The 23,126-nt window shown below is 50.2% G+C and overlaps 2 protein-coding genes and 1 long non-coding RNA gene across 5 annotated transcripts; 2 read left to right on the top strand and 1 right to left on the bottom strand.

Moving 5' to 3' along the window:
* Nucleotides 1-822: 822 nt before the first annotated feature.
* On the top strand, nucleotides 823-14,167 carry SMARCD1 (SWI/SNF related, matrix associated, actin dependent regulator of chromatin, subfamily d, member 1). Of its 3 annotated transcripts, XR_006204836.1 has the most exons (14): nucleotides 823-1,026; nucleotides 1,748-1,935; nucleotides 2,230-2,272; nucleotides 2,367-2,489; nucleotides 2,958-3,080; nucleotides 4,134-4,250; nucleotides 5,525-5,626; nucleotides 5,921-6,082; nucleotides 6,178-6,275; nucleotides 8,224-8,359; nucleotides 9,917-10,039; nucleotides 11,624-11,725; nucleotides 11,848-13,100; nucleotides 14,082-14,167. XR_006204836.1 is itself a non-coding variant. In XM_042946476.1 (13 exons), the coding sequence occupies exons 1-13, from the start codon at nucleotides 850-852 to the stop codon at nucleotides 11,899-11,901; spliced, it is 1,548 nt and encodes a 515-aa protein (XP_042802410.1). In that variant the 5' UTR covers nucleotides 823-849; the 3' UTR covers nucleotides 11,902-13,563. The 3 variants fall into 3 exon arrangements, 2 of the variants coding, with proteins under 2 accessions (XP_042802410.1, XP_042802411.1); XM_042946476.1 differs by lacking the exon at nucleotides 14,082-14,167 and having other exon boundaries at nucleotides 11,848-13,563; XM_042946477.1 differs by lacking the exons at nucleotides 823-1,026; nucleotides 14,082-14,167 and adding an exon at nucleotides 1,354-1,357 and having other exon boundaries at nucleotides 11,848-13,563.
* LOC122224538 lies at nucleotides 9,973-20,154 on the bottom strand. The gene is made up of 3 exons (XR_006204837.1): nucleotides 20,089-20,154; nucleotides 10,832-11,843; nucleotides 9,973-10,048 (listed from the first exon to the last, which is right to left on the bottom strand). It is a non-coding gene; the product is annotated as an uncharacterized LOC122224538 (long non-coding RNA).
* On the top strand, nucleotides 14,186-22,241 carry GPD1 (glycerol-3-phosphate dehydrogenase 1). The gene is made up of 9 exons (XM_042946478.1): nucleotides 14,186-14,479; nucleotides 16,560-16,747; nucleotides 17,253-17,430; nucleotides 18,244-18,384; nucleotides 18,963-19,101; nucleotides 19,342-19,454; nucleotides 20,111-20,344; nucleotides 20,488-20,594; nucleotides 21,581-22,241. The coding sequence occupies exons 2-9, from the start codon at nucleotides 16,707-16,709 to the stop codon at nucleotides 21,675-21,677; spliced, it is 1,050 nt and encodes a 349-aa protein (XP_042802412.1). The 5' UTR covers nucleotides 14,186-14,479; nucleotides 16,560-16,706; the 3' UTR covers nucleotides 21,678-22,241.
* The last annotated feature ends 885 nt before the right edge of the window (nucleotides 22,242-23,126 follow it).

The following is a 23,126-nucleotide window of genomic DNA, read 5'->3' on the forward strand; positions in this document are numbered from 1 at the left end:
TAGCTTAGGGCCAAACAACTGGGGAGAAGTAAGGAGGCTTGAGCAAGGAGACTCTGGTTCTCCTGGGATGGGACAGACTGACCATCACACCAGGTATGGTTTGAACCACTGGGCAGGGAAAGAGGGAGAGGTCAAAGGTCCCAAAGAGAAGTCCTAGCACAAAGGATTCTTTGGAGAGCGGGCAGGGTCAAAATCCAAAATAAAATCTGGAAGCAGCTTAGGTTTTAAAGGTCAGGGACAAAGTTGGGTCCAAGTTCTGGCGTGAGGTAGTTATTGCACTGAATTTGTGGAATGACCTCTGGGCTATTAGCCAGAAGATCTGGATTCTGGGCTTTGGCTTTATTGCTAACTTGGTTGATCTTTGCCCATTCACTAAGATCAGCTCTCCAGTTTGTAAAATGGAATAAACGGTGCATTCGCTTCTTCAGTGCCCCCCAGGCTTGAAGCAATAAGAGAAGAAGACAAAAAAAGCGCTTTGGAAAGTTAAATCTACTGCGCCTAGATGAAGCAGTTTCTCCATCACCCCCGTCATCAGAGCGTTGAGGTTGAGGTGTGGTCCCTCTTTCCAGGGCCTCGTCTTCCTCCCGTCAGCCTGGGGGCGCCCGCTCACAGGGCCTCTCTATCCCAGAGATCTCTATGGTCTTCCCTCCCGGACCGTGTAGACGGGAGGGAGTGGTCAGTAGGCCTTTTCCGCTTGTCGCCCCCCTCTAGCCCACAGTCTCGCTGCCCTGAGCCTCCCGTGCCGGCCGGCCGGCGGGGTGGACAGGCGGGCGCGCGGGGGGCGCGCGGGGGGCGGGGGGAGTTCCGGTTCCGGTTCTTTGTGCAGCTGCAGCAGCGGCTCCGGGGAAGATGGCGGCCCGGGCGGGTTTCCAGTCTGTGGCTCCGAGCGGCGGCGCTGGAGCCTCAGGGGGGGCGGGCGCGGCGGCTGCCCTGGGCCCGGGCGGGACTCCGGGGCCTCCCGTGCGAATGGGCCCGGCGCCGGGTCAAGGGCTGTACCGCTCCCCGATGCCCGGAGCGGCCTATCCGGTGAGTGGGGCAGGAGGAGGGGCGCGCGGGCTGGGGGCGGGGCCGAGCGGGGGCCTGGGAGTGACAGGGGTGGGGGAGAAGTAGGAGGGACTCTCCTGGGAGGGATTTGGGCCCTGAGCGGGGGTGAGGGGAGGCAAGTGCGGAGGAAGGGAAGGGAGGCGGTTAGCATCCCCACCTTCTCCTGGGAGCATTGTTTGCGTTGGGGAGTCAGGGTACGGAAACAGTGTGGATGAAGTGGGGCCAAAGGTGGGCATGTGGGAACTGGAGTGCAAAAGGATCAGCGCAGCCCCAGTGCCCAGAGGAACACAGAAGGTGTAGCTAGCCAATCGAGGTCAGCTTCTAAGGAGACGATAGTTCCCAGTACCATTTGAGTAAATGTGGGACTTATGTGGGACTTAGAGAAGATGCCCAGTATGTCAGATATGAAATAGACTGGAGAGAATTTGAGTATGATCTAGCTATGTTTTAGGTTTGGGGCTGTATTCCTATGGAACTGCAACTGGAGTACAGGAACCTCTAGTTATTTGGATTTCAGAAACAGAGGGCTCTTCCCGTTGTATTCCATCACCACCCCCCCCCCCCCCCCCCCCCCCCCCCCCCCCCCCCCCCCCCCCCCCGCCAACCTTGTTTCATTTAAAGAACTCAGGCGTCTTTCACTTTCTCTTACTTGGTGGGGCTAGTAGGGAAGTCATGACATCTCTGGGTCCTTTCCTCTCTATAGAGACCAGGTATGCTTCCAGGCAGCCGAATGACACCTCAGGGACCTTCCATGGGACCCCCTGGCTATGGGGGGAATCCTTCAGTCCGACCTGGCCTGGCCCAGTCAGGGATGGACCAGTCCCGCAAGAGACCTGCGCCTCAGCAGATACAGCAGGTCCAGCAGCAGGCGGTCCAAAATCGAAACCACAAGTAAGATGACCCTGGGGTAGGGGAGGGAGGGAAGGAGGGAGGGAAAGAGGGAGGGAGCCCGTGAGGACACAGGTAGTGGGAGAACCTGAATCCAGAAGTGGTGGTGCTGTGTCAGATGGGTGCTCATTCTTCAGAATGCCTCACATGGGTGGGGGTTGGGGTAGGCGGAGTGTCTTTGATTTGAGAGACGCTTTGCAGTTCCTTCATTTTCCTATAAATGGAGGTGCTGACCAGTCTGTCTTCATGTTCTGGCTAGTTCCATCCCAACCTGATCACAGTATTTATTCCAAACAGTGCAAAGAAAAAGAAGATGGCTGACAAAATTCTACCTCAAAGGGTGAGTCCAGGATGTTGATCTTCTTGAGGATGTGCTGAGTTTGAAAATAGAGACGGTCAGCTCTAGATCTCAATGATGCCTTTTTGTTCCTAAGATTCGTGAACTGGTACCAGAATCCCAGGCCTATATGGATCTCTTGGCTTTTGAAAGGAAGCTGGACCAGACTATCATGAGGAAACGGCTAGATATCCAGGAGGCCTTGAAACGTCCCATCAAGGTAATGCAGGAGAGTGCTAGGCAGAGCGCCAAAGGAGAGGACTCGGGAACCTTCCATAGGCTTAGGATGAGAAATCAAAGGCGCAGCACGGCTCTCCTTGGCATTTAAATTATATCTCTCCCATCCGCCTACGAACTGAGAATTACATTAGAACTGAACAGCAAAGGGGGAGGGGCTTTTGATATCTCCTGCACCAGAAATATACCCTGTCCCTGTTTTTGCTGTAACTCCTCTGCCACCTTGGGAACCTGGCACCTTGGCATGACTTTGTCTATTTGCAATCCTAGCTTGTGCAGTTGCACTCAGGCCAGTGGACTGTATTCTTCTAGATGGAATCTCAATCTACCCAGCCAAGGGACTGGGTAGATAGTAAGCCAGTCTGTTAGGAGTAATTTGGGGGGTTGCGGAGATTCTTTAAATATCAAACCACTGAAGCCCCACCATCAATCGTGTTTCTGCTTTCTTCAGCAAAAACGGAAGCTGCGAATTTTCATTTCTAACACTTTCAATCCGGCTAAGTCAGATGCCGAGGATGGGGAAGGGACGGTGGCTTCCTGGGAGCTTCGGGTAGAAGGACGGCTCCTGGAGGATGTGAGTTCAAAGTCCGCTGTGGTTGACATCTAGGGTGGAAGCTTCTGGGAGCAAGCAGTGTTGTCTGGTTGGCAAGAATCCTGACTGGTGCTCACAGCTCCTATTGCGAACAGCAGGGAGAGAGTCACTGTGTTCCCTGCACTAAAAGACAATGGTGCTTTGTGTCTGGCTCCCACAGCTTGGCCCTTGCTGTGGTATCATATCGAGAACCTTATTGTTCTGGGATCTGATTTGTTGTTTACCTTCCTCCTGATGGTGCTGGCCGTTGGACCTAGCCTTTGCAGATTATTCAGTTTGTGTTTTTTGTTTCTCTAAAGTCAAGTGACTTTGCACTTAGCATTTGAAGACATGCTTTCCTCTCTGTCCAAGAGGTCCTTGATTCCCACTGTGGTATCTCCACCTTCCCAATTTTCATTCTCCAGCCTTTCATAGTTTAAGTGGGATAGTTTTCTTTGCATCATGGGGAATATCAGCTGACGGGTGTTAGCCCTCTACTTCCCATCCCAGAAGCTCCTTGGGGAAGCTCACCTTTTATTCCCTTACACTCCCTGATGGTCTGTTTTTAGCTATTCATAAGCAAGCTAATTAGAATGCATTTTTGAAGGAGAACCGGGGCTCTGTGTCAGAGCTTCCTCCTCTATATAGGTCCAGTCCATCTGCTGGTGGTATCATTCCATCCAAATAAAGCTGTTTTTGTTCTGGCTGATTATTGCCTGTGATTCATTTCCCCTCTAGAGTCAGACTTTTCTCTGTTCAGACTCACTTTGTTATGGGCAACAGTTTGGCTTAACTTGCCTTATTTCCTTTAGGGAAATGAGGTGGGTAAGTCAGTGACCCTGTACATGTTATAGGCTGCTTCTTCAGGGTTCTGTGGCTACCCTGACCGGCTTAATACCTACAGACACCTGTTTTGTCATCTCCTGAGGGAGATTCAGAAGACATGTTTGAGTTTTTCCCCCCCAACTGTTGTGTGGGTTCCTTTTTTTTATGGGACTTTGTCTTGAGAAATTTCTCTGGTCTTTTCTAACATGACCTCTTCTCTCTCTCCTCTAGTCAGCCTTGTCCAAATATGATGCCACCAAACAAAAGAGGAAATTCTCTTCTTTTTTTAAGTCCTTGGTGATCGAACTGGACAAAGACCTTTATGGGCCAGACAACCATCTGGTAGAAGTGAGTAGTTCTGTCCTGTAGACTTTGACTCCGTAACTGGAGGATGATGAACGTGGGAGCCAAACTTTAATGTTTAGGGTGAGGGGGAGGTTTAAAGAAAGGGTAACCCCTAGCACGCAGTACTACCGTTGCAGTGTGTACACTGACCTCCAGGTGGCACTAGCTGTTTAGTTCTGGTACTGTTTGGACCCAAGAGCTCTAACAGTCTGACTTGTCCCACGTTTTTAATCTTATCCTGGTTGCTGCCTCAAGGGAAATTCTAATGGAGGCCTCTTACACATCCCAGGCCATCTGTGCATCTTGCTTATTAATAATGGTGAGATGTAGTTATCCACACCCTACTCATACTTTTTCCTGATAGCAGGTACTGTCATTAAGGGGGTTAACTAATAGAGTTCGAGTCCCTGCAGGGTTACCTCCATCGATAGATCTGGGACTTTCTTTTGGTCCCTGTTCAGATTCACTTTCCACATCAGCAAAAACCCTTTGTTGTAATGCCTGGTTATACAATGTTCTGAAGACTGTGTTAACGACAGTATTCTTTGGGGTACAGTCAAAACAGAATGAGACAGTCCAGCTCTCTAAATGAACTTAACCTGCTCCTTTCTTTGCCAGTGTAGCTGCAGCCCCTTAACCTCAACCACTAAGAGACATGGGAAGGTCTTTACCATCTAATAAGGGAAGTAAGTCATAGAACCAATAGAAATTTGTAAATATACTTAACTGGACTTTATAGCAGTAGAGTATAGTGGCTAAGAACGTGGGCTTTAGAATCAGACATGCCAGAGCTCAAATCACAGGGCTACCACTTAGTGGTTGTTTGATCTTGGGCAAGTTACTTCACTCTTCTAAGCATTAGTTTGCTCACCTGTAAAATAGGTTTAGTTGTGCCTATCTTATGTGGATGTTGTGGGAATTAAATGAGATGATCCCAGGGAAATGTCTTAGAAGACTCTTGTCCATCGTAAATATTCAAGAAATGATAGCTATGTTATTTTACTATGTACATGTGTATTAACCATTTTGTGGATAAAATTACCACTGAAAATTTTGGCTAATTTAAATGTGACCCTGTACAGAATCAAAAGGTTAATCTGCTTATATACAGACAGTAATCCCAGAGCTTTATGCAGTATTTAAAAATGTCTTATGCTATTGCTCTTTTCCAATAGCCTCAGTAATCAAAGTTGAATATTCAGTCATTACAGAAGCTCTTCCCTCCCACCCCAGCTCTTCCTGTGGGAGAGCTCCCCCTGACATCTTCCTCTCTGTAGTGGCACAGGACCGCCACTACCCAGGAGACGGATGGCTTCCAGGTGAAGCGGCCAGGAGATGTGAATGTACGGTGTACTGTCCTACTGATGCTGGACTACCAGGTATTCTGTGGTGAAGTCAGGGGATCCAGCTTTCACAGCCACATCCCATCGGCGGCCCGATATTTAAAGGTTTAAATCTAGTTGTGGGTACTTTGTCACCAGACTCTAAGCTCCTGAGATACAGGGATAGGGTCTTAGTCATCTCTGAGCTCCTCCTAGTGTTTTTTGGTCCCAGAGAAAACAGTACATTAGTGCTTGTCAAATGGCTTGAATGTATGGCCCTGCTAAAGCACCCCAAAATGCATGTGGACCCAGCTCACTAGATTCATCCCTGTACTCTTTGGTTCTCTGCAGCCTCCCCAGTTTAAATTAGACCCTCGCCTGGCTCGGCTCCTGGGCATCCACACCCAGACCCGTCCAGTGATCATCCAAGCACTGTGGCAATATATTAAGACACACAAGCTCCAGGACCCTCATGAGCGGGAGTTTGTCATCTGTGACAAGTACCTCCAGCAGGTAAGAAAAGGACCCATTCTTTGCCAAAGACCAGTAGAGTATTAGTTTTGTGCTCAAAATGCCAACTTCTTAGCTGCTTTTCTTCTTTCACATAGATCTTTGAATCTCAACGTATGAAGTTTTCAGAGATCCCTCAACGGCTCCATGCCTTGCTTATGCCACCAGAGCCCATCATCATTAATCATGTCATCAGGTAAGCATGTGTATGTATGAGAGGCAGCACTGTGCTGGGGTGGGCTGGTACCAACTTGCATAAGGCAGTTGTTAAATTTTCAGGAAGCAGGTGGTCAAATAGCAGTTACTGAAGTTACATATAAACTTACAACTTAATACATTAGAGTGGGGCGCCTGGGTGGCTTAGTTAAGTGTCCGACTCTTGATTTGGCTCAGGTCACGATCTCACGGTCCTGGGATTAAGCCCTGCATTGGCTCCACACTGAGTGTGGATTCTGCTTGGGATTCTCTCTCTCCCTCTCTGCGCCTTCCCCACTTGTATGCATGTGCTCTCTCTCAAAATACATAAACATTAAAAAATATGTTACAGGAAAAAGGAAGGTAACACATACTCAAAAATTCATCATTTCTCACTTTATTACATTTTATTAGTTGAGTATGTATAGCGGAAGTACTAGGCAGTTTCCCCTATATCCCAAAGTATGAGCATTCTATGAAAACTTTCCTAAGCCGAAATGGCACAAAGCAAAAAAGTGATTTCTGTTAATTTTTATGGAAAAAATTTTGAGCATCCCAGACCCCCCAAATAACCTCTTTTGCATAAAATATGATGAAATAAAGCACACATGCTCACAGATACAACTCAAAGCTGTAGCGGCTTGATGCTGAGATGCCAAGGGTATTTCCCGGAGGAGGAGATTGGTGGTGTCGTTTGCTGCTCAGGGTGTGTGCTGCCTCTATAATGCTGCTGCAAAATAAATGCCGAACGCTGTTTTTGCTTTTTGCCTGTTTTCGTAAGTGTGAAAATTCTCTTCAGAAAGACTAATGTAGGCCTTTCAGAAAAGCAACGTGGTGTAACGTGAATCCAAAACCAGGGGATACCTGTGTCATGATGTCTTAACTGCACATGTCTTCCCAGCTCCTTGATCAGTGACCTAACGTTGACAGCTTGAAGTCAGCCACGTTGGGAATATTTAAACCACAGAAATCAGCAGATGCTACAAATTAGCTTTTTCTTTTCCTCCTCTTTTGGAGAATCATTTGTTAGACATGTACTGGCTCGTCGCTGATGGGCTGCCGTCTCTTCTGTGGATGGTAAAACATTTAATCTGAGACTCCCAATTCCGTTATCTCCTTCCACTTTTTTGTTCGGAAGATGGATGGGCAAAAGTGTCTCCGTGTATAAGGAGTGAAGGAATGCCCTTCCTCCTCCTCACGGCAGAAGGTGGCTGGCTGTAGACTCTCTGCTTTCTTTCCCTTACTCCATATTAATTCCAATAAAGGTCTTCCTTTCTTTATATGAACCATCACTCAGCCAATGGTAACTCCTCCAACTTATGTGTTGGATCATTAGAAGCTGATCTGTCCTGGGTTCCTGTGTGTAAGGTTAAGCCACTTTTTATTTTGTACGGTGTGTGTACATGTGTGTGTTTTAAGTAGGCTCTATGCCCACCAACACAGGGAGCCCAACACGGGGCTTGCACTCATGACCCTGAGATCAAGACCTGAGCTGAGATCAAGAGTCAGACTCTTAACCACCTGAGCCATCCAGGCGCCCTGGCATGTGTTTTATTAGAATTTATTTTCAGGTCAATTTTGGTTTAACAGGGAGAAAGACCTATAAGATACTACAGTATGGGTTTCCTTTGGGGAGGGAGAAACTTAATTTTCCCTGGATATTTTTTGTACCGTTTGAATTTTTACCATTGATTAAAAAACAGTACAGTTTTATTGAGGTTTATATACAGTAGGTCACACACACTTGAAATATAGTTTGAGACTTTGTCAAATGTAACACCACGTAGCAGCTGCCACCGCAAAGAAGGTACAGGAAATTTCTGTCACGCAAAAGTTCTCTTGTGCCTTTTTGCAGTCAAACCCTTCATTCTTGGGCCTTCTTCTTGACCCTGTGTAAATAGGTCTTAGGGGACAAGCCCTTTACCAGGCTCCTTTGGTTTCCTCCCCAGTGTTGACCCGAATGATCAGAAAAAGACCGCCTGTTATGACATTGATGTGGAAGTGGATGATACTTTGAAGACCCAGATGAATTCTTTTCTGCTGTCTACTGCCAGCCAGCAGGAGATTGCTACTCTAGACAACAAGGTAGGGGCCCCTGCCCAGGGTAGCTTGGGTGTCACCAGCCTCCTGTCGTAGCTTCTAGGCTGTCTTTTGACTCTTGGTGTTCATTTAAAATATATTAACACCTAATATATGCCAGGTACTGTGCTTGGTGCCAGTTGCAGCCAGACACTGATTCTGGCTGTAACTTTTAATAGCTTTGAGCCTCAGTTTCTGAACTGCGAAATAGAGATTATAAGAACTTTTCTGTAAGGGTTGTTATGAGGATTAAATGAGACCATGTAGATAAGGATGACTCTGTATCTGGCACGTAAGAACAAACGGTAACTGCTGCTCTTCCTATTACTATCCTTATTAGACATAGTCCATGCGGGAAAAGCCAGAAATGCTCTGAGGAGCGCAAAGGAGAACAGGGTGGCTTTCCTGGAAGAGTTGATGCCCCAACTAAATCTTGAAGGACAAGAGTTAAGGAAAGGGGAAAAGGGACAGTGGTGCTTAGGGGCGTGGGAGGCAGAAGATATTCCAGAAAGAGGGAACAGCGTATGTAAAGGTCGAAAGATGAGAGAGTGAGCCTGGCGTTTAAGAAGTACAAGCCGTTCCGTGTGCTAGCTGTATCTCAGGGTGCTAGCTACGGATAGGAAGTTTGGAGAAAGGAAACCTGGTAGGGAAGCAGGATCTTAGTCGTGAAGAAGCTTTGATATAGGGAGAGCTGGTTTGTATTTTGTCCTGAAGACAGGAGGAAGTCCTGCTCTTTGCATTTAGAATGATCACCTGCAGGAAGGTGGAGAGTGAGTTCTAATCTGGAGGCAGGAAGCCCAGTTAGGAGGCCAGTGCAGTAACGCATGTGAGGTGTGTTGAGGGCCTAAATTTGTGGTACTGACAGTGAGGATGAAAATAAGTAGACAGATCTGAGAGGTGTCTAAGTGGAACTGAAGAGATTTGGATACTATTTTGATGGAGATGGTGGGGTGAGGCTTGAGGGAGAAGGAGGCATGACTCCCAGGTTTTTAGCTTGGGTGGATAGTAGTATTTATTCAGATTGGCAACTGGAGAACAGGAGGAGAAGTGAGTGTTGGGGAAAAGGTAGTGAATTATGTTTTGGAGAGTTTCAGGAGCCTTGAGAAGTCAAGCAGTTGGATTGGTTGAAGTTTAGAAAATGGACTCTGGTCTGCCTACTGAGGACTCCCTAACCTGTCATTGGTAATGGAAGATATGCAAGTGAATGAGGTTGCCAGGAAGAGTACAGAGAATGAGAAAAGGGCAGGAAGAAACCCCTAGACCATAGCTTTTGAGACAGCTGTGTGTACCACTGCTTTTCTACCTGAGAGTGTTTTTGGACCCATTTGTGCTGTGGATTAAGTATTCACCATGTAGCTTCACCCATAGTGGACCCTGTGGAGACCAGAAGGAAAACTACATACCTGCTGAAAGAATGTCGAGTGCTGGAGCAGTTAGGGCTCTGGGTGGCACTCTGGACCTGGGCTGGGAGTGGCAGGCACATGGAGATGTCAGACAGTGTCTGCCACTTAACTTTGCATTTCCTAGTTTGAAAATGTTATGAGCTTCCTTCTCTTCTTTCAGATCCATGAGACAATAGAAACTATCAATCAGCTGAAGACCCAGCGGGAGTTCATGCTGAGCTTTGCCAGAGACCCTCAGGGTTTCATCAATGATTGGCTTCAGTCCCAATGCCGGGACCTCAAGGTAAAGAACCTAGGAAAGGTGCAAAGAGACTTAGGTCAGTGGGGCACACATTTGCTTTATTTCTGTAGCATCTGGTAGAAGAGCCAGAGAGGGGAGTGAAGGACCAGAGTTTCTTTAGCATGTTCTAGGGTCCACTTTACAATCAAGCAGGGAATTGGAGGTGGAACCATCAAGTGTTTATCTACTACTTACTATGAGGTGTCACTGTGTACCATATAGTAGGAGATGCAGAGCAGAAAATTGGATCTCTCCTTTCCAAGCAGCCTGCATTCTGTTTGGAGAAAGTAGGCTAATAGGATTGATTGATTGATTTAAAATTTGAGGGTCTAATTGGTTTTATTCAATGATTTATGAATCAGGCAGCATCCCTTCCAGTAAATAGGCATTCTGAGGATTGTACAAAATGGAAGGTTTTTGTTTTGTTTTTAGTTTTTTTTAACGTTTGTTTATTTTTGAGAGAGAGCGCGAGCGAGAGCAGGGGAGGGGCAGAGAGGAGGAAGACACAGAAATTGAAACAGGCTCCAGCTGTCGGCACAGAGCCCAATGCGGGGCTTGAACTCACAAACCGCAAGATCATGACCTGAGCTGAAGTCGGATGTTTAACCAACTGAGACACCCAGGCACCCCTGAGAATGGAAGGTTTTGATAAGGAGGAGGAGGGTGGGGCAAGGAAGTCTTAGCAAAAGTAAAGAAAGGATTATTTCAGACCAGGTTATTTTCTTTTGTGGGGAAGGGAACAGACTAGTATTTCTTACAAAGTTGTAAACCACGTAAGACGTTATCAGAACTCACCACTACCGATGAGGTGATTCAAAGGAGAACAGAGATGGATGAGGCTAGGATAGCTGGGGAGTTCTCTGTGGCGAAGTTGGGATTTGAGGTCGTTCTCCGAGAGGGGAGCACTATAAGCTCAGGCAAGAAAGTGGAAATGAGCACTGAATGAGTTGAAATGTCTCCTCAGTTTTCTCCTATCCTGTGGTGACTGTGACTAGAATTATAGAGGCTGAGCAGAGGAACAAGGGAAGAGGGGAGCCAGAAAGGATCCCTGGACAAAGCAATGACTTGTTGATGGCAGGAGGTGACTTTGGTTGTGGTGGCAGTAATTTGCTAGGGCTGCCATAGTAAAGTACTGCCAGCCGGGTGGCTCAGACAACAGGTATTTACTGTTTATCCAGAGGCTAGAAGTCTGAAGTCAGGGTGCCAGCAGGGCTGGTTCCTTCTGAGAGCTGTGAGGTAGAACCTGTTCCGAGGCACCCTCCTAGCTTGTGATGGCCCTTAGGCATTCCTTGGTCTGCAGATGGTGTTCTCCGTGTGTCTTCACGTCATCTTCCCTTTGTGCATGTCTGTCTCTGTGTCCAAGTTCCCCTTTTTTATAAGGATACCAGTCTTGTTGGATTAGGCCCACTCTAATGACCTCATCTTAACTTGATCATCTCCAGAGACCCTATTTCCAAATAAGGTCACATTCACAGGTACTAGGGGGTTAGGATTTTGACATCTTTTGGGGGGCTACAATTCAGTCCATGACAGGTGCGAAGGAGGGACACAAGTCTGTTCTCTCTTTTCCCCTCCCGTATCCTCCAGACCATGACTGATGTGGTGGGGAACCCAGAGGAAGAGCGCCGAGCTGAGTTTTACTTCCAGCCTTGGGCCCAGGAGGCTGTGTGCCGATACTTCTACTCCAAGGTAGGTGCCTGGGCACAGGAAACTGACGAAAAGCAAGGGGTCTGAACCCCTGGTGGGGGTCAGGATATTAGGTACCAGCTTCTGGTCTGTGTCATCTATTCTCTTCACTGTTTTCTCCCTAGGTGCAGCAGAGACGACAAGAATTAGAGCAAGCCCTGGGAATTCGAAATACATAGGGCCTCCCTCACAGCCCTGATTCGGCTGCACCGATTCTTATTTGGGCCCTGTGCTGCCTGCCTCATAGCACCTGCCTTGGTCTTGCTTGGGGCCTTCCAGGGGATGCTGTTGGTTCAAGGACAACACCAGAATGAAGAGGGTCTTACATTTCTGTCTTATCAGACACCTGTTACCCTCTTCTCCCACCCCATCCCTTCCTGTCCCCCAGCTTCCCTTTGCCCCACAAAGTTCCCATGTGCCTCTACCCTCCCCTGGTCTACATAGGACCTCTAGATAGTATTAGAGAGAACCTGTAGTGGTAATCAGTGCATTGAATGGATTGGGCCTAAGGCCAGGTGGTCTTCAAGGGGACCGGCTACACTGACCCTGCCCTTCAGAGACCCAGGAGTTGGGAGCTTTAGCCCCTTCTCTGAGACTCAGGCCTGGGGGCACTCTATAAGCTAGTTGATCTTGGCTCTCCTGATAACAGAATCCAATTTCCTTCCTTCCCTCCACAGGTTTGGAGCACATCCCTCCTTCACTTGTTGCCCTCTAGCACTAAAGGAACCCTGGTTCTTGGGCTCCACTGAGCCCCAGGTCAGTCCGCAGCCCTCTGGATTGGCCTGCTGTCTCAGTGCTTCTCTTACTCCCTCGTAGGGGGTCCACATCAGTATTGGAGTTTGTTTTTTAACTGTTGCTCCCTCCCAGCACACTCCCTATAGCTGCTCTTTGTAGGATTCCTCTGCTATCCATCGTCCTAATTCAGGGCATTTGGGTGGGGGGATCTTGCCTTTCCCTGTCAGAGCCCCAGGGATCTAACCTGGGGTACTATCATTGCCAGCAGAGGCTGTTCCTGCTGTTGCTTGGAGGTGTGACTCATTTATTCACCCTGCCTCCCTCATCCTTTCATGGAGAAACAGGCCTGAAATCAAACGGGTAAAAGCCCTGGGCCATCCCTGTCTTCCTGTCCCTTGTTTGCCCAGTTGACACCCACTGGTGACTTCTAGGGCACTGAGGAGTGAAAGCGCCTAGGGCTAGCGAATAGCTCTGAGTTGGGTTTGTGACTCTTCCCTCTCCCTGCCTCACAGGATTGTGACTCCCCAGCCCCTGCCCTCAAAGCTTCAGACCCCTCAGGTAGCAGCAGGACCTTGTGATCTTGGCCCCTTGGAACTGAGATGGTTTTGCATCTTTCCAGGAGAGCCTCAGATTCTTCTTCCAGGTTGTATCACCCCGAGTTAGCATATCCCAGGCTCGCAGACTCAACATAGCAGGGTGGGAGACAGCTGGGCACAGAGGGGGAATTCCGTTCAGCCTGGGCTCTAACCCCACAGAACTGACAAAGCCCCTGCTTCCCCACCCCCTCCTCAGGCTCCTGCGAGCACATCCTCCAGCCCCATATCCCTGCCTGTTCCACACTGGGGACAGCAGAATTTTCTCCCCATCTTCCCCTTCCTGCCATTATCCCACCCCTCCCTTAAAAGGTTCTCCCCACAGAGACACTGGACAACCTCTGTCCTTGGGGCTGGAACCATGAGAAGGAAGCTCAGCACTCCTACATAGTGTCCCTGTTGAAGATAACTGTTTTTATTAACTGAATTATTATGTTTTTTTCATGGACCAAAATTTTTTTTGTACTGTCCCCTTATCGATGTCACCCAGTTTTAATAAAAGAATCTTCTGAAGGATGGGTCCCCCTACCTGCTGAGGGAGAGCGATTCCCTGAGCTCATTCTCTGAATACCATTAGCCATGCTCATGGTGTTTATTCGTTTTATTTGACAATTATGTATTGAGCACCTGCTGTGTGCCAGCTGTGGTGCTAGGCACTAGGAATACGGTGGAAAACAAGGTTTCTACCCTGTGGACATCAGGTTCTCACCTTAGAGCTTGCTCTGTCAGCCCAGTGGTCCAAGCAGGCCAGGTGCTGGTTGGGATTATTGGCCTTCCTCACTGGATCTAAGAGTCCCGCCCCCGGCTCTTGTTCGGGCGGTATTAACAAGACCACGGCACTGCCATCCCTCCTAACCTTCTGAGCTCCCCACAGCACCTATTGGCTCAAGAGCACTGCCCTTGAGTGCCTGTGATTCCTTAGGCTTGACGATCCTGAGCCACCTGTAGAGGAGTTCCTCTTCTCAGGGCTCCTATCTAGGTAGGGCCTGCACAACTGAAGACTGTGTTCCTCTGCCTGCTGTCCCTCTAAGGTTCCACTTCATGGTCCTGAGTGAGATTTCAGTTCTTCAGACCAGCAGAGAAGTGTTGTCCTCTCCATACTACAAATGATCAGCCCCTCTGCAGAGTTGAGAAGACTGCTCAGGATTGATCTGTCTGCAGAAGCATGAAATTCTGCAGTTCGCATCATAATGTGCCAGCTTCCCACCTGGTGGCATTGTCTAGCTTGGTTCTACCCATGAAGGGGTTTAGAATGTAGGATGAGCGCAATGCAGTCCAAAGTTGTAAAAAAATTCTCCTTCACCTCCACGGATGGGAACACCCAAGTATTGTCTGCATGCAGTCAAACCCACCAAGGATGCAGCCTGTTCCCAATTTGGAACTTGGGGGTTTACCAGACTTGAGTAGGAAAAACAGAAGAACGTGTGGGGTGAGAACTTGGGAGTGGAAAAAATTGATGTCAAGGACATTGACATGGCATCTGTTTTTACCCAGGCTAATTACATGTGTAATGAATGGCTGATGAACCATTATTAATTTCAAGCAAATAATCTACAGTTCGCTCTTGGGAAAAGAGCTCTGGTACAGATAACTTCCTGTGATGAGCTAATTCTGAATCTGCACACTCTTTATTCGTATATAAATGCACAATTTCTTTGTCTCCATACTTAGTAAGATGATTTTAAGGGCAAAATGAGAGAAGGAAGCATTTAGGCAAAAACAAGGGGGTTGTTTTATGCATAAGCGTCCATTCTCTGGGATTCCCATCATATGCACCAGGGACAGAAGCATTCTTTCTCTTCCATCACCCATAATCAGTGTTCCCAGCTGGCACTTGGCACTGGTGCCTTTGTCTTTGTGCCAGTGCAATAATGGAGCGATCTGTGGGAGGCTGGCTTTGTAGCAGGTGCAACTTTACTCCTAAGGGAAACCAACTACCAACTTCGTGTATATTTCCCTATGGGAACTCCCTGGCCATGGGAGGGGAATATGGTGGGCTCTTCTCAGGCAGTCCCTAGAACTTAGAAAAACCTTTTCTCCACAGACTTGCCCTCGAGCCCATTTACTCTTACACAGTGGTTGCACACAGACTCCCCTCTGGCCTAGTGCTCGTTGCTGTTGGCGGCCAGCAGTGGCCCAGAGGGATGAAAACACCCACTCAGCAATCTGCCAAGCCAGGAGGTCAGCACATGAGCAGACAGTGGCATCTGCCCTTTAGGCCAAGGTGCAGGGACAGCTGGAGTGTTAGAGCCATTTGTCCCATTCCAGTTCGGCCTAGAAACCGGAGCTGCTTCTCTTCTCAAATGGCTGTGGGTGATGTAGGGCCCTGGACTGTTCAATGTGTTCTTTCTTTTTTTTAATGTTTATTTTTGAGAGAGAGACAGTGTGAGCGGGGGAGTGGTGGCGGGGGTGGGGGGCGGCAGCTGATCTGAATCGGGCTCTGTGCTGACAGCAGAGAGCCCAAAGCAGGGCTCAAACTAACGAACCGTGAAATGATGACCTGAGCCAAAGTCAGATGCTTAATGACTGAGCCACCCAGGTGCCCCTCAATGTATTCTTTCCAGTCTCTTCCTGTGCCCCAAATCACACACCCCACTTCTCCATTACAAGATCTGAGACCACAAAGCTCCACAGAAGTTCCAGCTGCCCCAGGTCTTGCCTCCCCCTTTCTGGCTTCTTGCAAACTAGCCAGTAACCTGAGGGAGCCCATGATGTGGTAGCTTGGAAACCCAAGAAAGACTTGAAGGAAGCTCAAAACCTCTCAAGGACAGTGAATGCTTTAGCTGCCTTCTTTTCTGTCCTGTCCTCTTCTTCCTTAAACCCAGAGTCTGCAAGAGAATTGTAAGCCACTTGGCATCAGAGCTTTTAACTTTGGCTTTTCCCACCTTCTTTTCCTGGAAGACATTCAGGTGAGGATCCTTTGGGGTGAGGAGAGAGGCCCAAGGGTGAGTCCCTCAGATGAACACTGGGTAACCAAGATGACCTTGTCTCTTGGGGCTCTTGAGGTCTCTCCTAATCCTTGGGCTGGGATGCCCCCAAAGCAGGCCCTTACCTCTTACGTAGTCTTATCCTCAAAAGTGAGTCTACACCCATGAACCTCACTCACGCAGCCCTGCAGCAGAGCTAGTGTGGGGCCAGTGACATGTAGTCTTTTGTCACTGCTAGAGGATAAACCTCTAGAGCAGACTTTGGGGTCCTAGGAGGATATGTGGCGTGATTCCTACCTTGGAAAAGAAAGCATTCCTGTATTTGCGACTAGGACTGAATACAACTTAGGCCAGTGCTGGGGGACAGAAGGGATTGGGGGGGACCAGTCACTTGCTTTTCATCTGGGCTATTTCTTGGCAGATTTCAAAATGAGACCATTACAGGGAGGGAGGGCTGGGGCCAAGGGAAGAAGCTCACTAGCACCATCAGCTGGCAAACCTAAAAAGAAAAGCGGGGCCTGGACTCTGCCTCATTCCTGTTCTCCACCTGTCTCTTTTCTCCCCTTTCCCTGGCTTTGCCAGATTCTGTCTCCCTGGGCTCCCGCCTCCCCACCCGCCCCTGGAGGGCGGGACTTGGCTGCACCCACGTGTGGTGGAGTTATATGCTCCGAGCCCCGCAGAGAAGCTGGGAGTGCAGCACTGAGCCAGATCGGTTAGAGCAGCGGCACGATGGCTGGCAAGAAAGTCTGCATTGTAGGCTCCGGCAACTGGTAAGTGACTCTGTCAAGTATGGGGAGGGAAAGGGAGGTTCCCCCAAGTACACAGGGGGTTAGGGAGAGAGGCTTGGTGGGCAGGAGGCAGACACTGGGTAGGAAATGCCCTCCAATTTCCGTACCACCCCTGGTATCTTCTGTGCCTACCCCCACAGGACAGATGGTGCCCAAACCTTTTCCTGGCCCTTGCTTGCCTGGGCAGCTGCACCTGTTCACCACAGGAAGGGAGCTTCCAGAGTCCTCTCTGCCTGAATAGCTGCTTAGGGCTGGGGGGTTGAAGGCTGTTCCCCTTTTCCAGCTGCAAAGTATAAGATAGACTAAGTCTCCTTTCTACTGCCAAAGACGCACTTTCATGGTGGTGGTCCAGGTCATAAGGAAGGTGGCAAGCAAATAATCTGGTAGGCTGTGGTGCCATCCTGAGGTGGAGCGTTGCCCCCTCCCCTGCCACCGTTCCTCCCTCTTGCCCTGACTCCTCCACTTTCTGTGCTCTCCCTCCCACCAGGGGCTCCGCTATCGCCAAGATTGTGGGTGGCAATGCGGCCCAGCTGTCACACTTTGACCCACGGGTGACCATGTGGGTGTTTGAGGAAGACATCGGGGGGAAAAAGCTGACAGAGATCATCAACACACAGCATGAGAATGTCAAATACCTGCCAGGGCACAAGTTGCCCCCCAACGTGGTGAGCCCCAATACCCTGGGAGAGGGAAGCGGAGGGATGCCTCCTGCTGAGAGAGGGGTCATTTCAGCTGTTACTTGGACTTGGAAAGCATCTTGGGAGGGCTGCTCTAGGCACAGGGCACCCCTATATAAAATCCCCAAACTGCTCTCCTGGGACTTCCTGGGACTGAAAAGAACTTGAACCCTCTCCACCTCCACCTCCACTGGCCCCCCACCCCAACACCAATACACTTATGGGCTCCCAAGTAGGAAAGGGAGGACGAGGAAGTTGGTTTCCATGACAACTAAAGACTTGGGGTCTGGGTAGCGCCTGCCTCAGGCTCTAATCCTGTTACTTATTCACTGGGTTATTAGCAGACGTGGAGGCTGCTCCTTGGACTTAAGGTCTCTAGTCAAATCCACGTGGCTTGTTCCCAACCTGGAAAGGGGGAGCAGGGAAGACAGCAGGAAGGGCTCTCCCTTCCCAGTTGGGAGCCTTAAGAATCAGGGTGATGAAACCCTACTTGGCCTCTCCCTCCTGCCAAGCCCAGGCCTTCTGTGGCTTCCCTCACTGTCCCACAGCCAAGGGCTACAGAAGCACTGAGAGGAGGCTCCCAGGAGTCCTCAAGAGCCCCGGGGCAGCTGGAGCCGGAGAGGGAATGACAGCGAGGGGGAGGGAATGCAGTGTTCCATTTCCTCCAAGATCAGGCCTTCCAGATTAGATCCCCTGACTGCCCTTCCTTCTCCCCCACCAGCCTCACATCTTGGCCCCTAGATCTCCAGAATGGGCTAGCAGAAGTCCGTGAGGCCCATGAGCACTGGTCGCCCCCCACAGGTGGCTGTCCCAGATGTGGTCCAGGCTGCAGCCGGTGCTGACATCCTGATCTTTGTGGTGCCCCATCAGTTCATCGGCAAGATTTGTGATCAACTCAAGGGCCACCTGAAGGCAAACGCCATTGGTGTATCTCTTATTAAGGTGCCAGGAACACTTTCGTGTGGATGGGGTGCAGCTAACTGCTGTGGGGTGAGGGTAGGGGAAGTGAGAACAGAAAATGGCAGAAGTAGGCCAAGAGTTTTTTGGAGAGAAGAGAGGAGTTGCTTGGAGGAGGCTGAGAAATAGGTGCTGGGGGCCGCTGGGGTGGGGAGGGTGGTTGGGGGGAAGTTAGAAGTAGCTTTGGAGGCAGATGTCTGCAGTTTGGGAGGCATACTAGAGATGCCTGGGGGTATGAGGAGCTGTTGGGTTTGAGGAATGTGAAAGGGAAGGTGGTTTGGAGCAGTGACTGGGATGGAAGTTAGTTTGAGGTCCTTGGGGGTGGGTTGTTGAGGGATGTCAAGAAGTAGGTTGGTTGAGGGTATATGGAAGAATTTTCAAATGGATTCATTTTCACGTGCCATCTACCCTCCTCACGGCAAGCTTTGGCTGAGTTCAAATGGGACAGGGCCTTTGGGGAGGGACACTGATGAACAGTAGATTTGGAAGGGGCAGGACTTCTGGGTGGGAAGCCCTCAGTTGGGCATAAAGGGCACCTGGCCTGAGCTCCATCCTGTGCCCAGGGGGTAGACGAGGGCCCTAAAGGGCTGAAGCTCATCTCTGAAGTGATTGGGGAGCACCTTGGCATCCCCATGAGTGTGCTGATGGGGGCCAACATTGCCAGCGAGGTGGCTGATGAGAAGTTCTGTGAGACAACCATTGGTGAGAGCCCTAACCATCACTGACAAATGCAGCTTGTCACATCCCCTCTCCGTTTCCCCCCTCCCCCACGTAGCCATCTTTTCCCCCATAAGGCAGGCAAAGGAAAGAAGACCCAAGCATCAGAGGTGAGGGAGGACCGGGACCCCCCCCTCCCCCCCAGGGAAAGGGTGGCAGGTCCTGCTTAGGGCTGGTGTGGGAAGAGAATCCCCTCTCAAAGCTTCACGTCCCTTCCCACTTTAGGCTGCAAGGACCAGGCCCAAGGAGAGCTTCTGAAAAAGCTGATGCAGACACCCAATTTCCGCATCACAGTGGTGCCAGAGGTGGATACAGTAGAGATTTGTGGGGCCTTAAAGGTGAGAGGGGTGCAGAGGCATCTATGAGGTGGGGAGAAGATCCTGATGGAGGGCCTGGCTTAGCTATACGAGGTGGCTGGTACTCCTCACTCTTGGGCAATTGCTTGCCTTCCCCACCACGTCCCACACACGCAGGAAGAATTGCAACAGCAAGGTCAGGGTCATTCAGGCCTGACAATTACTCACTATCAAACATTGAACCTCCCTCCTCCTCCCTTTCTCCCTATAGCCCCCTTGTAGGACATTCCTGTCCCTGCCTCCAGTAGGTGGTCCAGGGGGAAGAGATGTCCTGGGAAAGCACCCAGGCTAATGGGAGATAAGATATCTAGGGCACCCAGGCAGGTTGATGGCCAGAACTCTGGATCTTGGACAAGTTGAGGACATCAGGGATATGGAACAGAATAGTCAAGGATGGGAGGGCTAGCTGAACAGAAGATTGGTTTTCAGGAAATGTTCTCAAGGATGGAGTAGGGGGCAGGGTTGCAGAGCCAGGAAGCACAAGCCCAGGGGTACAGCAAGTGGGAAAATCAAGAGGAGGAGCTAGTTGAGGAGCCCACCCACTATATTTCACATGGCTGATGGAAGGGGCATGAGGATGGTGCCCGAGGGCCTGCAGGAAGGGATCCTTTCTCACCTGTGACCTCCACTCCCCAAAGAATATAGTGGCCGTGGGAGCTGGCTTCTGTGACGGGCTGGGCTTTGGTGACAACACCAAGGCAGCGGTGATCCGACTGGGGCTCATGGAGATGGTCGCCTTTGCCAAGCTCTTCTGCAGTGGCCCTGTGTCCTCTGCCACCTTCTTGGAGAGCTGTGGTATCGGTGACCTCATCACCACCTGCTACGGAGGGAGGAACCGAAAGGTGGCCGAGGCCTTCGTCCGCACAGGAAAGGTGGGAACCCTGGGAGAATGGAGAATGGAGGTGGGCCCTTTAGGTGCCTAAGATCCCACCTCCCATCTGAGCCCCAGACTCTCCACCTCCCCCTGACAACCCTTCTCTGCTATTTCCATCCACCCGTCTCGTTTTCTTCACAGCCCATTGAGCAGCTGGAGAAAGAGATGCTGAATGGGCAGAAGCTGCAGGGGCCCCCGACAGCCCGGGAGCTACACAGCATCCTCCAACACAAGGGCATGGTGGACAAGTAGGTGTCTGCCCCAGCCCCAGTGGAGGAGGGAACCACAGCCACAAGTGCTTTCCACACTCATCTTCCTGATCCCTCCTCAATCGGTGAAGTGGGTGGAGAGGGAACCTTGTATTTACAGACAAGGAGACTACAGCTTGGAGAGAGTCTGGTCTGCCCGCTGTCCCTCTGCTACTTCATAGTCTTTGAACTCCCTCCAGTCTACTGCTCTTTGCACCACATTGCTTGGACCCCTTTGCATAGCCTCACTTCCGGTCCTTTCCTCCTGTCCTTTGCTATGGGGGCTGGAGCTCTGGGGCAGCAGGAGTAAACTCAACTGACTGTCCCATCATCCCATCTAAGCTGCTCCCTGGAGGCCAACCTTTCTGTCCCCTGAATCTTGTCCTGGGTGCCGAGGGGTGAGGAAGACAGCCTCTGTGTCAAAGTGCTCCTTTTCAGGGAGCACAAAGACAGTGGGAGTGATGGGCTGATCAGAGCAGAGCTCTACTGATCTGAGAAAGAATCCTAGAATAAGAGAGTATGAAACAGGTTCAGAAGATCAGCTTATGGCTGGTCGGTGGAAAGCCTCAAGGTAAAGGAAGCAGCCTGTGTAAGAGGATGGGAAGAAGGAAATGCATTTATTGAGCACCTACACATTAATACATAATGGCTTCTTCATTACTTTGTTATATTGGTCCTATTTTATAGTTGATGATTCTGATGCTTAGAGAGGTTAAGTGGTTTACCCAACTAGAAAAAAAATTCATGCCAGGGAATCATACAGGCAAGTTCAATACAATAGAGAGCAGAGCAATTAACAACCTGCCTTAAACCCAGGATTAGGAGTTCAACTTCTCAGCAATTGGAAATTGAGAACCAGAGTCGGCCTGAGCTCAAAGGTGGGAGAGTAGGAGAGTGGAGGGTTAGGAGGTGGACAGGGAGTGGGCGGGGGCAGGTAGTAGAGGTATACCGGAAGGCTAATCTGGGTTTCTCCTTCCCCATTCTAGGTTTCCTCTATTCATGGCTGTGTACAAGATATGCTATGAGAACCATCCAGTGGGTGAATTCATCTGTTGCCTGCAGAATCATCCAGAACATTTGTGAGCGGAGCTGGGGCCAGGCCAGGCAGCTTCTTTACCCCAGTGGAGATAGTCAGAAGCTTGGGGTACCTGGCCACCAGGATCTCTGGGACTCTCCATGGAGCAGCCTCTTCTGGGGGACAGGAGGCTGTGGGGTCCAACTACCTGCCTGGAGATCCTGAACCATCAAGCAGCCCATAGCCTCTTGCCACCGCATCTCGCCAGAAATGGAGTTGCCTTGTCCCTCTCCAGATGCGGGGTTTTCTCCTTGTCCTCTGAAAGGGGTAGAATCACACCCCAGTCCTGTCTGCTTTGGGTGTGTGTGTTGAGGGGAGGGTGAAGGGAGAGGGAGGCAAGGGCTGCCCACTGCTGCCTCTCACACACCAGAAGTCCTGTCCCCAAGCCCAGTTAAATGGCTAAAGAAGTACCTCAGCCACAAGAGGAATGAGGTAAGGGCTGCCAAGGAGGGGTCTGGGCTTTTGAGCCGACACAGGCCCCAGCGACCCCTTTGCTCTGACCTCTGCCAAGCCCCACACAGCATCAATGGATCTCAGTGTTTGTTAACAAAATACAAAGCTCTCAACCCCCTCCTAGCTTCTCCTAGCAACATCTGCGTCCTCAGAAACCTCTGGTCATTCCTATTCCCCCCCGCCCCCAGGCTGCCCTGGCACCAGACTTGCTGCCATGCTGGCATCTCTGGCCCTGGGGCTTGTCATTCTCCCCGGGGACTTCCTAGTTCTTGCCAGCTTCTCCCCATCATGCATGACCTTTCTAAGCCTTCCCTCACCCTCCCGGCCAGGGCCCTCTTTGGGGAGCAGGAACCTAATCTGCTGACAGCTACACCTTTTCATAGCTGGTTCAGATCACTCTGCTCCCTATGACCTTTGAATTTGCTCCGCCTCTCTTCTCTGGAGCTCTAGTGGGGGGAGGTGTCATTTGGGTCCCTCCTGCCGCTGTCTTCCCAAGGACATCCTTAGCTCCACCCCTTTTCTCCTCCCAAACCCTATACCTATTTCTCAGCTGCCCCCAGAGCAGCCAGGGCAACTAACCAACACCTGCGTCAGGGGGCCAGAGAGTGGCCCAAAGGGTAATCTGGGATAGGGAAGTAAGGGTGAGCAAGTCCATGTTGATGGCTCCTGACATTCCAAGGCCAGCTCTCCTTTGTCATCTGAAGGCCTTCTCCTGAGGTATTGACCACTTTGGGCACCTCTGGAGCTGGGAAACTCAAGGAGGAAAAAATTAAAACCACCCTACCCCCTGTGATGAGGAAAGAACGGGAAGGGGAGGAGGGAGTGTGCTTTGAACTGGCCTTGTTTCAGGAAGGATTGGCAGCCAGGGAATGTCACAGGTCAGCAGCCTGGACCCCTGGCTATAAATAGGCGCTATGGGCCTGCCAGCCTCCAGCCATGTTCAGCAGAGGATCTCAGCTTCCTATGTGGCAGCACCTGGCACACTGTGGTTCTGCCAGCATTAT

This window comes from Panthera leo, chromosome B4, assembly GCF_018350215.1.
Source record: "Panthera leo isolate Ple1 chromosome B4, P.leo_Ple1_pat1.1, whole genome shotgun sequence".
NCBI lineage: Eukaryota > Metazoa > Chordata > Mammalia > Carnivora > Felidae > Panthera > Panthera leo.

Excerpts from the sequence above, each read along its gene's own strand:
- SMARCD1 (XM_042946476.1), top strand. The coding sequence starts at position 850 with ATGGCGGCCCGGGCGGGTTTCCAGTCTGTGGCTCCGAGCGGCGGCGCT. Across the intron at positions 1,027-1,747 it reads TGCCCGGAGCGGCCTATCCG|AGACCAGGTATGCTTCCAGG; the intron begins GTGAGTGGGGCA and ends TCCTCTCTATAG. Across the intron at positions 11,726-11,847 it reads GCCGATACTTCTACTCCAAG|GTGCAGCAGAGACGACAAGA; the intron begins GTAGGTGCCTGG and ends TTTTCTCCCTAG.
- GPD1 (XM_042946478.1), top strand. The coding sequence starts at position 16,707 with ATGGCTGGCAAGAAAGTCTGCATTGTAGGCTCCGGCAACTG. Across the intron at positions 16,748-17,252 it reads ATTGTAGGCTCCGGCAACTG|GGGCTCCGCTATCGCCAAGA; the intron begins GTAAGTGACTCT and ends CCCTCCCACCAG. Across the intron at positions 20,345-20,487 it reads CCTTCGTCCGCACAGGAAAG|CCCATTGAGCAGCTGGAGAA; the intron begins GTGGGAACCCTG and ends TTTTCTTCACAG.